Source organism: Drosophila pseudoobscura, chromosome 2, assembly GCF_009870125.1.
Source record: "Drosophila pseudoobscura strain MV-25-SWS-2005 chromosome 2, UCI_Dpse_MV25, whole genome shotgun sequence".
Lineage (NCBI taxonomy): Eukaryota > Metazoa > Arthropoda > Insecta > Diptera > Drosophilidae > Drosophila > Drosophila pseudoobscura.
The window spans coordinates 16,858,474-16,873,625 of record NC_046679.1 but is presented as its reverse complement, the minus strand read 5'-3'; the positions used below and the strand labels follow the sequence as shown (position 1 = coordinate 16,873,625).

Genomic DNA, 15,152 nt, shown 5'->3' with positions numbered 1-15,152 from the left:
GTTGAAATTAAACCAAATCCAAACGTATTTATTAAAAATGCCCTTTATTTATGAAATACGCGTTACATTTTGACGCATCTTGTTTTTACATGTATGTGTTTTGTGTTTATTGAATAGCATATTGAAAGCATTTAATTTAACGGAAAAATTTCGTACATTTAACATAAAACTTTGAATTTTTATCCACACTACAGACTAAATATTGATGAGTTTCTTTTTGTACCCACATTTTCTGGGTACACGAGATGGTGGTGTTTGTTCTCGGTGCCAAGCGATTCGTCATTGGATGCCTAAGCTTCAGATTGAGGCTCAGCCATTCAGCGACGAATCACCGCCAGGTCGGCCACGTGATGGGCCTGGCTTTCGTTAGCTCTTCCTTTGGCCAGAAGAGAATAGCCAATGCCGCAGCACGTGCTGGCTATGGCCATAAGCGGGTGGTTTGCAGCTCACTCTTAACATGTAATTTTTGTCAAAACACAAACTACATAAAAGGATGACGGATATGCTAGGAAATAAGTTTATCAGCTAAAGGAAAGGGATCGGGAGGGGAGTTTATCATTGTTTACATTATTGAGCAGCGCGAACGGTTTTCGCCGACGGATACCTCCACGGCAGACTCTGAAGCCGGAGAAATATTCTCTCCATCAGATTCGGCGTTGCCATCGTTGATTTCCTGCTCGGTGTTGATTTCTTTGTCTGGGCTTCCAGCCTTCTTAGGCGTCTCCAGGCCTGCCTCCTGGCCCACAGTAACCTCCTTTGGGTCTTGCTCCTCAGCGCTGCCCGAAGAGATGTTGAGCTCTTGTTGATCCATTTCGACAGCAATGCACTGCACGTCCTGGACTTTCCCATTTTCGTCGCCGTCGGCTGGGGTCTGTTCCAGACGCAATCGCTGGGGAGAGCTGATGGTGGTCTTCGAGAAGCGCGATCGCAGCAAAGAGAACGGAGAGGCCAAGTTCAGGCTGAAGAGATCAAAGCGGGCGCGCTTCGGTGGCGAAGTCTCCATATCCTGCGGCAAGTCAGTGGTGGACTTTGAACCTAGCAGTTGAGGCGGTGTCCTTTCTCGCTTGCGTCCGCGTCCAAAGAACGAGAAGGAGAAAGATGAACTGTTGGGTATATCCGATCCCACTGTAGCATTCATGCTGTAATTTGTGCTGGTCGATGTGTCCAGATCGTTGGTGGTACATCTATAGCTTCCGACCTTCGACGGTGTCAGCGAGGCTGTGTTCCGTATGCTGCGCCTGCCACTGATCTGTGCGAAAGTGCGTACCGGGGCCGGACTGCATGGCTGAGCGACCAGGTTGACCTCGTTGCTCGGTGGCTTGCTGCTTCCCCCGAAACCGAATAGTCGGCGTCCAGGTGTCGATGTGGCAGCCGGCTGGGCATTAAGGTGGTCAACAGCACTTGTCACACTGCGTATCGGTGAGGCATCCACAGTAAGCGGCTCCATTTCAACATCCTCCTGTGGTGTAGTAGGAGCGGGAGTCTCCTCAAGTGGCTCTGGAGGAGTCGCTGCTGTTTCTGTCTGTTTCTTCGGAACCGGCGAGGAGCTTGGCTGGCTGGTCGGAGTTTTTGGCTGGCTGGCCGCCGCCTTGCGCAACGATTTTCGCTCGCCGGTGGGAGTGGTGGGCCCTTGCACTTTCACTGGGCCTGTTACCTGGTCAGGGACCAAAACCACATCATTCTCAGCCTGATCGATGGTTAGGTCAACCTCGACAGTCTTTGCTTTTACAATTGGCGTTGGAGCTGCAGCAGAATTAGGAACTGCAGCAGCAGGAGCAGCAGAAATAGTGGCAGTATTAGCAAGAGCCTTTTTGGCTTCCTTTTCGCTGGTGACGCTCTCTTGGGTATCCTTGTTGTCCCTCCTTTCAGCAACTTTTTCTACCTTTTCCTTGGGCTTCTGCTCCTTGGCTGAGTTGCCATTCTGCGGCGGCTTTTCCTTTCCATTGGTGGACTTGCTAACGCCATTCATACTCTTCTTTTCATCCTCCTTGGCGGTGGACCCACTCGAAGCAGAGCTTGCCGGTCCGGATCTCTGTCCGCTGCATTTTTTGAGCGACACGAATGGTTCTGTCTTCCGTTGTGGACTGCTTGAACCCTGCTGGGACCGGCTGACAGCAGTGCCAGCGCTTAGTGAGAGCGGCAAGCGACGTCCCGAGCCACTGGCGGACACTCCTCCTGTTCCACCGCCGCCACTAGAATTGTTTGGTTGAGCCATTTTGCTTAGCATCGGATACTTTGGCCGTGTTGCACGATCTCTGCAAGGAAAAAAGCATAAGGGGAGAGTCGATTAGTAGGTTTCACAGTAGGTCTCTCACACTTCAAGTGCAGAGAAATCGAAAAGAAAACTAAACAAGTTTCAATTGACAGCCGAGTCGAGTAATGTTTACGTCGTTCGTATCGCATTCCTCGCGCAGCTCGGAAAACCGGCTCGGAAACCACCCCACCCCACGTACCACAGTTGCTGTTTTATCACAGTTGGTCCAAGTGTTTCCACTTTTCTTAGCGCTATTGTATTTGGTTCTAATCTGGGATACGCTTAGGGTTTCCTTGTTCGCGTTGCGTCTTGACTGTTTCACGTCTAGAGCTTAACTTACTTGTGGACAGAGCCTGACCAGTCTTTAAGTAGGGAACGCAGGTAATCGGTAAGCTATAAGACTACCTAAGGGGACAGCTGTCGTTTATGATGGGTACAGATTAGAATATTATTACTCGGAATTGCCCTTCATCCAGCGACATATGCCAGCCTCAAAGGAATACCAATTCAGGCAAATACATACCTGCATATGTAACATTTGCAGAGTCCGAATATTTTTCCCTGTTTTTCATCAGCGCTGATTATAAATCGCTTTTATGGTTCTGCCTGAGTGATTCCCCTCTCCCAAACATACTCTTCACTGGCTTCCGTTCCATTAAATGCATTCGAAACAAAATGCGACATAACCAAAACAAACACTGGCCAACACGCAACAGTATCAACAGAACAAACCTGTGTTTGTGGCCCCCTCTGTTCTGTTCCCTCTGCCAACCAGAGAGATGAAATAAAAAATAAAAAACGCTTTGGGTCGCATAAGGAATGAAGAATAAGTAAAATATCGAAGAAGACGAAGAATAAATGCGCGATTCCCTTCCCTGACACCCCCCATTGCCTGTCATACTAGATCGAGCTGTAAATCGGGAAATACACACAACCGAAGCTTGGATACCCTGAAAGAATCTTGCAGCCGCCTCAACCTAAACTAGTATACTTTCAATAATATCTATATTTAAGAGCAGGATCAAGTCGCATGTACCATACGTAAAGGGTATCGAAACTAGTTGCATTCAAGGTGGATGACACTTGAAGGGGGTGCAGCAGTAGGACGGGATGGGGGAAAATGATGGGTAGGGTGCACTAGAAATTGCATTGAGCAGCCGCCACATTCGGGTTTTCTTTTTAGAAAGCGCCAATCCAATGCGAAAGATATAAACGGCACACAAAAAAATTGCGAACAGCGCAAGATGCTGCCGGCGAGAAAAATTCACAACTACATCGACTCGGCAGATATCAGTTGTGTGTGTGTGTGTGTTGTACACGTGCATATCTGCATACAAATGCATGTATGTATGTATGCGCTGTGGGCAATGAAGCGCAGTTATGCGCCAAGCCCTCGCCCTCTTACTCCCTTTCAAATAATTCTTTTTGTTTTGATATTCGTTTTGTGTGCTCGCGAGTACAGTGGCGGGCAAGAGTATATCTACATTTAGATGCTTGCATAAACTTTTCGCAGTCCCTATATATGTACATACATATGTATGTTCAAGTGCAATAAAGAGTTGATTAAACTCAGAAACAACAAGAGCATAAATGCATGTACACATGTATGTACGAGTATGCGTGTGTGTAGTGGAAACTACACTCAACGCGAGTTGTTAATTAATTTCAACGAGCTCTGATCGGATCAGCAGAAATAACATAAACATAAGACAGACCAGGCCTTCCTCTCCCTGTACAAATCAGAACAAAAAAGTTCCCTCAACGGTTTTTTATTTGTGCGAGTGTATGAGAAAAGGCGGCTCACAGTGCGCGCCAAAATAGTCGTCACTGCACATTGGTAGATAATTGATAATTTGTATGGAGCAGAATAGCATTTACTATTTTTAAATGCATTGAAAGAAATCAATAATATAAACATAACACTATTGGTTTATTCTATGCTCAGGCGACACGACCAACATGCAACATGCGACCATTTTTGCTTTGCCACCACTGTACCAGTAGGCAGGCAATCTTCGGAGGCTCAGATACGGGGTACGTTTTTTAAAATGGCGGCGCGTCGGCTGCTGTTGCAGCAGCACCCGCAATTAACAATAATGCATTTGAGGAAACCTGCATATCTATGGGTGCAGCTTGCCCCGCGTTTTCCCCTCAAACATTTACACTCACGAGACGTTAGCCGCCGCCCGGCACCTGGTTTATACGCGCAAAAAAAATATCTACACCAAGCTTCATATCCTACCGCAACAAAGAAAACTGTCTGCACCGACACCACTCGCAGGGGTCTCCTCTTCCCAAATTTTTAGTATCACCAATGGCACAACTAACCTTTTGTTTTGTTCAATGACGGCCGAAGTTAACTAGACTTTTTAATATATATTTTTATATTTATTTCACGGGCAAAACTTCAAAACACAACCGACGCCGACGCCAACACAAAAAATATACGGTCCGACCCTCAGAAATATACCTCATTTTCAAAATATACCGTAAATATACTGACGAATTCAAGTTCTATTTTACATATTGCTCGTTTTTGATAATCCGTCGGATATTACTAGCTATATAGAACATTTAGCCATGCCCACATATTTTTGCCCGATTAAGGAATCAAATTTCTACTTGACCGGCTTGTTTTAAATACTTGATTTGTTGTCTTGGTACGGCAATTGCTGTTTATGCTCTTCAACTACAATATACCATCTCGTATGATGAAAACCCGAACTTATCCCACTTATGCCCCATCTATTTAAATAGTTCAGCTACTTGAGGTAAATGGCGAAAACTATTAACGATTGTAAATTCTTCTTGTAGATCCATCCTATCCTTCCCTTTAACTTGCAAAAAGAGCTGCGCTAAAATGATTACATTTTCTTTATTTTCGGTGGAAAATGTAAATACCCCCTTGGCTTATAATAGGTTAATCGTTCTCCTTCAAGGATTGGAATCCATATTGCTTAATTTTAATGTTCCGTCAAATATTATAAGCCAGATAGAACATTTAGCCGTGCCCACATAATTTAATACCATTGATGAATAAATTTTCTACTTAACTGGCTTATTTTTAATACTTGATTTTATTGCATTTTGCGTAAAAAGAGGTTTTAGCGAAATTAGTCAAACAAAAAACAGGTAGCGAAATAGGCCAATCAAAACAAACGGAAAAGGAAATTCGTTCATATTGCTCAATTTTGATATTCCATTGAATAATGCTGACTAACTAAATCTCTCAGCAATGCCCACATAATTTTATACGATTAATGAATCAATTTTCTACTTAACTAGCCAGTTTTTAGTCCTTGCTTTTATTGTATTTTGACTAAAACAAGGTTTAAACAAAATAGTTCAACAAACAAAAAAACAGTCTCAAAGTTGCTGGTATAGGCCTTTGTACACCCTATTTCGTTAATTTTATATGAAGATCAAACGTAATTTATTAAGACCTTTTCTCAAATTGATATTCTTTAGACATATTCAAGTACATTATTAGTATCTTGTATATATTTATGGATGGAAAGACCGTGGGGAACGTGCGTGAGGCGTGGGGAATGGGGCCTGCTCCACCTCTGCCTGTACCAGCCGCGCGACCCTCCTGCGTGTTGCCTGCCTGTGATTTGTCAATATCCCCAGATTTTCGACCTTTGTGGGGGCGGAAGTGGCCGGGGCAATGTTTTGAAATATACTTGTAACAGTGACATATTACAGAAGTCCGGATGTATGTGTATACTAACACATGCAAAACATTGCTGGACACGCTGTCTCATGAGGACGCGGTCGTAAATGGTCACCTTAGTCAACTCAATTGGCTGTTCATGAACAATCGAATATCTTTGATTTTTAGAGTTTAAAAAATAGCAACTGTTGGGCGCCAAAAGTTCAGTACGAGTTGGCAGTTTTGAAGTAGCTTAGTGTGACCAAAAGGGATGACGTGTTGTGAACTAGTTCCCAAAATTAGTGCACGCGATAATAAAAAAATTTAAAATAATTGAACAAACGGAAAGTTATGGAATTTTTATTGCTTGTGGCTTGAAAGTATCAATTATCTCTTATTGGACCTACTTCTGTAAATTTGTATATGCTACTTGTAATTTTTTACTGCGCATTAAGCTAAATCAATAGGGGAAAACAGGTTTATGACGGCAATACATACATGTGTGTAGCCGCCCACACATTGAGGCCATTCAATGCGCTTTACTGGTTCGTTTTCATTCTCTCGCTCATGAACAACTGGCTATTGGAAAACACTTGGACTTCGATTTGCTGCTTTTAATCGTCCGACCCTTGACCGATGGATATGTACACACCAGATATACTATAAATAGATCATCAGAGTGACTGAATTAATAGTCAGTGGTAAAGGTTAGCGCGGCAAAATCTATATAGTACATAATATAATGCCGAATATTTTTAATCGCAGACAGCAGAAGCAGCAGGCGTCAACGACAATCAGATAACGATTTGTTCCAACTAATAGAAATCATATTTTCTAAACGTCAAAGCTAGTGAAATGGCAACGGATCGATTGGATGTCATAATTTTCGGCGCCAGCGGCTTCACCGGGAAGTATACGGTTTTCGAAGCCGTCACCGTGCTTAACGGCCTGCGATGGGGCATCGCCGGACGGAACCGGGAGAAGCTGGAGTCTGTGCTGAAACAAATGGGGGCCAAGAGCAAGAAAGATCTGTCGCAGACGCCCATCTTCATAGCAGATATCAACGACGAGACCTCTCTGCTGGAAATGGCCAAGCGGTGTCGCATTGTCGTTAACACAGCGGGTCCTTATCGATTCCATGGCGAGAAGGTGGTCAACGCCTGCATCGAAGCAGGTACGCATCACGTGGACGTGAGCGGGGAACCGCAGTACATGGAAACGATGCAGCTGAAGTACGATAAGCGCGCCAAGGAACGTGGTGTGTATGTGGTCAGTGCCTGCGGCTTTGACTCGATACCAGCTGACATGGGCGTCGTCTTTGTGGAGAAGAACTTCGACGGCGTGGTCAATTCGGTGGAAACATTTTTGGAAAGTGGCGTCAAGGAGGGCACCGGTCCCGGCACCCGTGCTGGTCTCAACTATGGAACCTGGGAGAGTGCCGTCTATGGGCTGGCACATTCGGACGAGCTGCGTGGCATACGGCAGAAGCTGTTCCCCCAGCGCTTGCCCAAGTTCTATCCGCTGCTGAAGCATCGTCCGTTGATCTTCCGCTCCACAGAAGTTGATAAGGTCTGTCTGCCTTTCCCCGGCTCCGATCGGTCGGTGGTGATGCGCTCGCAGCGTTTCCTCTACGACCAGGACAAGAAGCGACCCGTACAGATGCACGCTTATGTGGGATTTCCCTCTTGGATAGCTGCCGCCGCCGTTGTTCTGTTTGCCAGCATTTTTGGATTGATGTCGAAATTCCAAATTGGACGCACTTTGCTGCTCAAGTATCCGGGCATCTTCTCGGGAGGCCTGGCCTCTCGCGACGGTCCCAGCGAGGAGTCCATGGAGCGCACCTACTTTAAGATGACCTTCAAGGCAATTGGATGGCCCCAGGCTGATCGTCTGGCCGAGAGCACGGACCAGTATACCGTACCGCCCACTAAGACATTGATGGTGCGCGTCTCTGGCATGAATCCGGGCTATGGAGCGACATGTGTGGCGCTGCTTTCGACCGCTGTAACCATCCTGCGGGAAAGCGACAAGATGCCCAATAACGGCGGTGTCTTGGCCCCGGCTGCCGCTTTCTCCAAGACTAGTCTCATTAGCGAACTGGAGAAGCACGAGCATGGCATGAAATTCGAGATCCTGGCCAACAAGTGAACGGGTTCCATAAAATGATGCAGTTGCTTAGGCTAACTCTTCGACTATTCCACTGTTTGTTTATTTTTTAATCACCCATTCAAGTTTGTAGCACAAACATTAGACCTACCCCACACTTCACAAATGTTAACTTTTAGATCAGATCACAGATCAGATAAATAAATGCAAATTTCCAATTCCCAATAGGTCCTGAGACCTGTGGCTACTTATCCTTGTCCTCCAGCTGTTTCCGTAAACGGGCCTGTGCCTCCACGGGCCATTCCTTGAGCTCGGCCTTGCCACAGGGCAGACAAACGGTCCTTGTGTAGTAGAAGCTACAAGCAGCATCTTTACACACCACCTTCGAGCAGCTGCTGCACTTGGAGCCCATCGCAATGTAGTACTCGGGCTTGGACTGCCAACGAGGCGGTGGCGGCTGGAAGGGATCGCGCATTACGTAGGTGTCCTCGAGGTATTTAATGCCAAGCGCAAAGGGCGGCTGGCGTCCAAAGTAGTGTACGAGCTCGTGCATGTCGCAGGCAGAGCAGTGGAAGTCGATCTTGGCAATGCGCTCGTCCTCCTCCAGCGGTTCGAGCTTATCTTGTGGCTGTCGATCCTCTTCGGGCAGCTGCAGTCGGGCTATTTCAGCAGACTCATCATTCAATACGAGATCCTCATCGGCTAGATCATTGTCTATGCTGAGGCTGACGCTGCTGGTGCTGGGCTGGTCGGCCTCCATTATATTATGAGCCTGCAAGAGAACGAACGTAGACAAAGAAACTGGGAAGCTTTGACAGTGAGGAAGGAGCATGATCTTTACTAGAATAAATAACAATTAAGTCTAAAAACAATTAAACGCATTCAGCGTGTATTGGTCAATCTGTTAAGGCCTGGCGACGCTTGCTTGGCAAGTCACTGGGCCACCAATCGGGACGTTCGGCAAAGCAGCGCTCGCCATCGACCATCAGCTCCTGGTGACCGTTGAGAACCTGCTCAATGCGCAGCAGGGCGACGCCGTGGTTATGTGCATGTCCAAAGACGCGGCCAAGATTGGCCCCAGCTAAAGACTGGACCGTCTGATTGGCCCCCAATGGAGCCGTCAGACGTATGGGCATATAGCGTTTACGTATCACACCCGAGTGATGAATGCGGGCGGTGAGCTCCTGGCCCACATAGCATCCCTTGTTGAAACTGACTCCGTTGAGAAAGTCTGCGTTTGCCTCCAGGGGAAAACACTTGCCAGGCGGCAGCTCCTCACTGCCTTCGCCCACACCCTGCTTGTAGCGCAGCAATTGATAGTTATTCTCTGATGATGGGGGCGTCACAATCATCTCCTTAGCGCGCAATAAGCCATTGAAGTCTGTGGGAGCTAAAATGCGAGTGCCCAGCGTTGGAAGTCTGGGATCGGATGAGATAAACCATTTCCGTTCTTTGTTACGTTGCAACTTTTCGCCCACTTGCTCGCCACATTTCTGGGTATTGAAGAGGACCCAGGGCGCGTACTCATCATCTATCGAATCCACGTCGATCTTCCTGCGGACCCGAAAGGTGCGCAAATGGCGTCGGAACTCTTCTGAAGCTTCTCGGTCGCACTCCAGAAGATACGTATCCGGGCTTTCTGTACGATATACGATCGTGTCGTATAGAACACGACCACCTTTGTTCAGGAAGAGGGCGTATATGGACGACGGGCCATCCGGTCGCTGTAGGTGGGACACATCGTTGGTGACCAGGCCTTGCAAAAACGGGAGTACCTCGGGCCCATGGACGCGAATCAGCTCACGGTGGGCCAATTTTTCCAGTGTGTAAGTTGATTTCTGCTCAGGCCGGATGTCGGCAAAGTTACGCATGCAACATCGAGTCAGACGTAGGAACTTGAAATTTTTGCATATGTTCATGCTGCAAATGAGTGCGGGTACTGTTCCGGCTATCCATTACAGGGAAATTCGATCTCCACTCACCTTGATTTGATTTGTAAAACTCCAATTTACTGACAAACTAACTATGAATTTCTTAAATATTTCTGCTTCAACAGCTGTTCTTGTGAAAAACTCTATTCCCTAACGGATAGCTCAGTGCTGCTCTTGATGTATATCGCACAAAAACATTTATATTAATAGTTGCCCAATGTACCGATATGTACATCGGTATACATTTCACATCTCTAATTGTTCTATTTGTTGTTAAAAATCACCTGAAATAAATTGTAATTAAATATAATAATGTGTTTTCACGGTAGTAACTTATAGCAGAGATCGAATCGTGGATGCGATGCAAGCAGGTCAGCCAGACAAGCTGTCAGAAACTACTCTGCAATCACGACAACACCACAACAAAGAACATTATAACCAACAGAAAGCGAATTCCAATTTAAAGATGTCTACAGAGGAACATGTGTGGCGAGCCCATATTGTTAAATGCTTGCGGGAACGCAATCGTAAGGAATGTGAAAATTTCAAGGAAATAATTGAACAAAGTAAGGCACGGAGCAGAGCGGCTGGTGCCGAACACTGAGGCTCTTCGACTCCACACACATGTACATATATATGAATGGATATTTGATAACTTCTTAATATTTCAGACAACCGACTTATTGACCATGTCGCACAACTAAAATCGGATAATCTGAAGTTATCCGTTGAAAATGAACAGCTACGTAGTGCTGTGTCAACAGGTGGCAGTGGCACCGGCGTCCAAGGGGCGGCCGTAGCTACTCTAGAAAAGAAACTGCTAAGTCAACAAGAAGAGCTCATAGAACTTCACAAAAGGAAGGGGGAAAACTCCCAGTTGATAGTTGACCTAAATATGAAAGTGGAGCAACAACGAATAGCAATGTCCGAAAAGGAACACAGGTCTCATTATATATACATATATATCAACTACTATTGCATAATTTAATGATCGTTTAACTTTTCCAGCCTTGCTGAGGAACAAACGAACAACAATCGATTACGGGCAGAGGTCCATTTGCTTCATTCGAGTTTAGAAGAACTCAAGAAACTGAACAATACTCTGCTAGATGAGCATACAGCGCTTCAGTTGGCGTTTAGCTCACTTGAGGACAAAATGCGAGGCATTCAAGTAAGTTTTTATTGTATTGTGTTTTGAAATTAACACGATCACTATAGCCTAGTGTTAGTTGAGTTTCACATCTAAAATTCTAAACAAGAAATTATAAACTAAGAGTTATCTAAGGCTACCGAGAATTTAAATTTTATGTGACTAGCAAATTTTTTTATTGGACTGTCAAATATAAAATGTTCACGATAGATCAACGGACTAAAAAATTTGGAAGTATGAAAGTATGTTTTTGGTGTTTAGTTTAAATTTAGCATAGTCAGCATTTGGTCACAGCCAAATTACAGCCATACCCATTTACAAGCAGAAGAAAAGCACAAATCCAGAAAATGCATGTGTTGTTCTCTCGGTCTATCTAGCAGAAAATTAAATGGAAAGTGAGCGAGAAAAAACACTGAAATTTGCAGACCCAATTTAGCAAAAATAAAGAGAACTGCTTCAAACGAAGCGAATATCGAATCCCATTGAATCGATTCGGTTGGGAGCTCATGCCGGGCTCTGGCATTTGGAATAAAAAATAAAACAAATGCCTGATAATATTTATCGGTTAATTTTATATAGATAATTAATTGAAGCCTCAATAAGGTATATGGTATACCCATATTCCAAAAAATACACTTATGTGTAAATAGTATGGATAGTAGTGCCTTTATTATTCCTCAGTATCATTTGAGGGCTTATCAGGCAAAACCGTCCTCGGGCGAGCACAAATATTTTCATAATTAGCTGCAGTAGTCAGCAGCTGTCTCGAATCTAAGAATAATCTAGTTTCAATCGTTTTTGGATTAATTCACAGGATGAAAATCGTTGCTTAGTGGAACGTCTAATGCGTCATAAGTCAAAGGATGCCGACAAACTGAATGAGGAAAATGAAAGCATTATAAGGTATGCATGTTAACATCGAATTCGAGTCATTAACTATTATCACTTTCACCATAAATTCACCATAACGATTATCCGTTATTGCTGGAATCAATACATACATTGACGGGTTACGATAAGTATGTAGAGCCACCAGACCATATGTTTGTTCGTCCAGCTTATCTGTTGCTTGTATGTTTACGGGACAATCGGATCATATATTTTTAATTGCTGATTCGCTGAGAAGAGCAAACCGTTTAGATGAACATTTTCAATAGCATCATTCATTCTGATTTGCTCTTAAATTTGTTTGGTTCAATATGTATAAATGTATAACCGTTTTTAAAAATATCTAGAAAAAGACTGCCGTCAATTTTCAGGAAACGTTCGGCTAAACTCAAACGTGACCTCGAAGACGCTGTTCGTGAACCAAGCAATAGTGCACCTACGTCTGGTAACCGTAACTCCACAAGTCCTGCCCAATTCGTTGGTGGTGGCATGATAACCGACGACGACTTTGACGAGGCGACGATAAATGGCGCCATGGAAGCCATAGGTATTGATGATACTGAATATTTTAACGCTCGTTTTACAGCGGGCGAACTTAGACCATCCCTAGACGCTCTTAAAGCGTCAGGCTATTTAGGCCAAGCAAATCCAACAAAGATACTTATGAAGTTCGAGGCACATGAGAACGAGTCGCATGCAGTACGTTGGAGTCCCGTGGAGCGCATGGTGGCTACAGGCGGCGCTGATCGAAAAGTCAAGCTGTGGGATATTGGCAAAAGTAAGTAGTAAACGTACATATTGTAGATATAATGGATGTGCATACCCTACCCTACCAGTTTCCTCGTGGTCGGTCACCCCTTCCTTTATTTGTAGATAACTTAGATAACATACGACTATGTACTATGATTGTCTGTGCTCCCAGATAATAAAATTGATATTGATTCTGAAATCTATACTCCAAACTGAGCTGAAATTATACTTAAACCTTAATATACATTTAAATACTGTTTATTTTTTGCGTATGTTTACATATGCGAACGTATTTTTAGCCATTCATGAAAGGACTCTGGGTCTAAGATATCAAAATATATGTATTTTAAAAATAAAATTAGCTTGTTTTAAAGTGAAATAAAATTATGTATTACAGATTCAACAGAGCCACGTGCAGTTTTGAGCGGGAGCAGTGCTGGCATCAACTCTGTCGACTTTGATTCCACCGGCGCGTATATATTGGGAACTTCAAACGATTACGGCGCTAGAGTGTGGACGGTGATGGATAATCGGTTAAGGGTGAGTCAAAGCATTTGATTCTAAACTCAAGAATGTATACACATGTATGTTGTCATTTGTTATTAAATATTTGCACAGAACCTAATGCTGCACGCAGTAGTACAGTAGAACCTATTGTATAAGTATTAGGAACCACTAAGATTCAATCATTACAGTATATATTATGTACCTGCATAGAAATGATTGGTTTAAATATAGGTCTTTGAAAGATTAAATTGAAAAGAATCTGCGACATATTTATCAATATTAACGTTGAAATTGATGTTATGATTGAATGCTCTGATCTGCCTGTCTATGGTAATGACAGCAAGAATAAGAGAATTGTTGGTGATCTTACCCTAGAGACTTTGTCACCCCGTCGAGAGGCCGAAGACTATTTCAGACGCCGTCTTTCTGTGGTGCTCTGTATAATATTTTGTTTCATTTGTTAATCGTCTAACTGTCTGTCTTGTTCTTTTACTTACTCTGAAAGCACACGTTGACGGGTCATAGTGGCAAAGTAATGGCCGCCAAATATGTCCAGGAGCCCATTAAAGTGGTAACCGGAAGTCATGATCGTACCTTGAAGATTTGGGATTTGCGGAGCATTGCTTGTATAGAGACCAAATTCGCTGGATCAAGCTGCAATGATCTCGTCACAACAGACAGCCTCGGTTCAACGATTATTAGTGGGCATTACGATAAGAAAATCCGTTTCTGGGATATACGTACTGAAAAACAGGCTGATGATGTCTTAATGCCTGCCAAAATCACGTCCCTAGACTTATCAAAGGGTGAGTAGTCATTAAAACAATAAACCGATATCCCAAAAAAATACATTACAATCGTATTCTACAGATTGCAATTACCTCATATGTTCAGTGAGAGACGATACAATAAAGTTATTAGACCTACGCAAGAACCAAGTTATATCCACTTTCACGTAAGTTCCTAGTTCGTAGACTCTGAACAAATGAAAACCAAAAGATAATATTTTGTCGTGTTGCATCTTTCGGCAGAAACGAACACTTTAAAATCAGCTGTGATTTTGCTCGGGCTTCCTTTAACTCGAATGGCCTAAAAATTGCCTGCGGATCGGCGGATGGTGCAATATATATTTGGAATGTTAATGGCTTTTTAGAAACTACTCTGAAAGGGCATAGGTTCGTATATGTTTCGTTAAAAGATTCGAATTTTTAGATAGATGTCTCAAAGAAAATTGATAATAATTTTAATTAACATATGTATGTATGTATGTACATATAACTACAAACATACAAAAGTTCGAAATTTCTTTAATATTTAAATTTTGTTAAAATGAAATTCGAAACATTTTCCATTGATTTATACATATATCTTTGATTTTTGCTTAATTCTAACTAAAAATAGTTTCGGTATCGGTCTATTCCACAGCACAGCGGTAAATGCGGTCAGCTGGAGCCCCAACCACAATGAACTGGCTTCCGTAGGAAAGAGCAAACGGTGCATAATATATTCGGATTCTTAGCCCTCCCTTTTATTGCCTTAGATGCCAATCAGTTATGTGAATACTGATATGCTAATATAGCTGTCATAGCTGTTCTATGTACATAAATAGCAGCCATTCTGCTGTAAATAATAAATTTGGTCGGCTATTGGGAAAGGTAAATTCCATGCTGACCTTTTCATTTTTAATTATATTTAAATGGAAAAATAGTCTAACTGTATATCAAATATATTTATTTAAGAATCTTTTTTTCTAATATTTAAATAAAATGTATGTATATATTGGTTTGATTATTTGGCCAAAATTGACGCAAACTATTATACGAGGACTGCCTTTTGAGAACCGTCTTTTGAACACACTATCGTCGAATCAATCGACGAGACAAGAGCCTGTACTTGGGCGAGTGTTAAATTATG

The 15,152-nt window shown here is 43.4% G+C and overlaps 5 protein-coding genes across 15 annotated transcripts; 2 read left to right on the top strand and 3 right to left on the bottom strand.

The window, feature by feature from the left end:
• Positions 1–24: 24 nt before the first annotated feature.
• kuk (kugelkern) lies at positions 25–4,705 on the bottom strand. 2 transcript variants are annotated; one of them, XM_001358949.5, is made up of 2 exons: positions 4,583–4,705; positions 25–2,255 (listed from the first exon to the last, which is right to left on the bottom strand). In XM_001358949.5, exon 2 carries the CDS (start codon positions 2,225–2,227, stop codon positions 563–565), a length of 1,665 nt encoding a protein of 554 aa, XP_001358986.4. In that variant the 5' UTR covers positions 2,228–2,255; positions 4,583–4,705; the 3' UTR covers positions 25–562. The 2 variants fall into 2 exon arrangements, with proteins under 2 accessions (XP_001358986.4, XP_003736635.2); XM_003736587.3 differs by lacking the exon at positions 4,583–4,705 and adding an exon at positions 2,454–2,603.
• Positions 4,706–6,213: 1,508 nt separating this feature from the next.
• LOC4801972 (saccharopine dehydrogenase-like oxidoreductase) lies at positions 6,214–8,237 on the top strand. Its single transcript, XM_001358948.5, has 2 exons — positions 6,214–6,613; positions 6,672–8,237. The coding sequence occupies exon 2, from the start codon at positions 6,762–6,764 to the stop codon at positions 8,052–8,054; it is 1,293 nt and encodes a 430-aa protein (XP_001358985.1). The 5' UTR covers positions 6,214–6,613; positions 6,672–6,761; the 3' UTR covers positions 8,055–8,237.
• On the bottom strand, positions 8,094–10,111 carry LOC4801971 (cysteine-rich DPF motif domain-containing protein 1). The gene is made up of 2 exons (XM_001358947.4): positions 9,995–10,111; positions 8,094–8,784 (listed from the first exon to the last, which is right to left on the bottom strand). Exon 2 carries the CDS (start codon positions 8,770–8,772, stop codon positions 8,257–8,259), a length of 516 nt encoding a protein of 171 aa, XP_001358984.2. The 5' UTR covers positions 8,773–8,784; positions 9,995–10,111; the 3' UTR covers positions 8,094–8,256.
• On the bottom strand, positions 8,823–10,125 carry LOC4801970 (putative transferase CAF17 homolog, mitochondrial). The gene is made up of 2 exons (XM_001358946.5): positions 9,995–10,125; positions 8,823–9,932 (listed from the first exon to the last, which is right to left on the bottom strand). Exon 2 carries the CDS (start codon positions 9,929–9,931, stop codon positions 8,909–8,911), a length of 1,023 nt encoding a protein of 340 aa, XP_001358983.2. The 5' UTR covers position 9,932; positions 9,995–10,125; the 3' UTR covers positions 8,823–8,908.
• Positions 10,126–10,195: 70 nt separating this feature from the next.
• Positions 10,196–14,929, top strand: Atg16 (Autophagy-related 16). Of its 10 annotated transcripts, none has more exons than XM_001358945.4 (10): positions 10,196–10,509; positions 10,615–10,885; positions 10,952–11,114; positions 11,908–11,996; positions 12,353–12,759; positions 13,129–13,271; positions 13,744–14,044; positions 14,109–14,193; positions 14,270–14,413; positions 14,664–14,929. In XM_001358945.4, the coding sequence occupies exons 1-10, from the start codon at positions 10,305–10,307 to the stop codon at positions 14,755–14,757; spliced, it is 1,902 nt and encodes a 633-aa protein (XP_001358982.3). In that variant the 5' UTR covers positions 10,196–10,304; the 3' UTR covers positions 14,758–14,929. The 10 variants fall into 10 exon arrangements, with proteins under 10 accessions (XP_001358982.3, XP_015037508.1, XP_003736634.2 ...); XM_015182022.2 differs by having other exon boundaries at positions 12,329–12,759; XM_003736586.3 differs by lacking the exons at positions 10,196–10,509; positions 10,615–10,885; positions 10,952–11,114 and adding an exon at positions 11,177–11,327 and having other exon boundaries at positions 12,329–12,759.
• Positions 14,930–15,152: the final 223 nt, after the last annotated feature.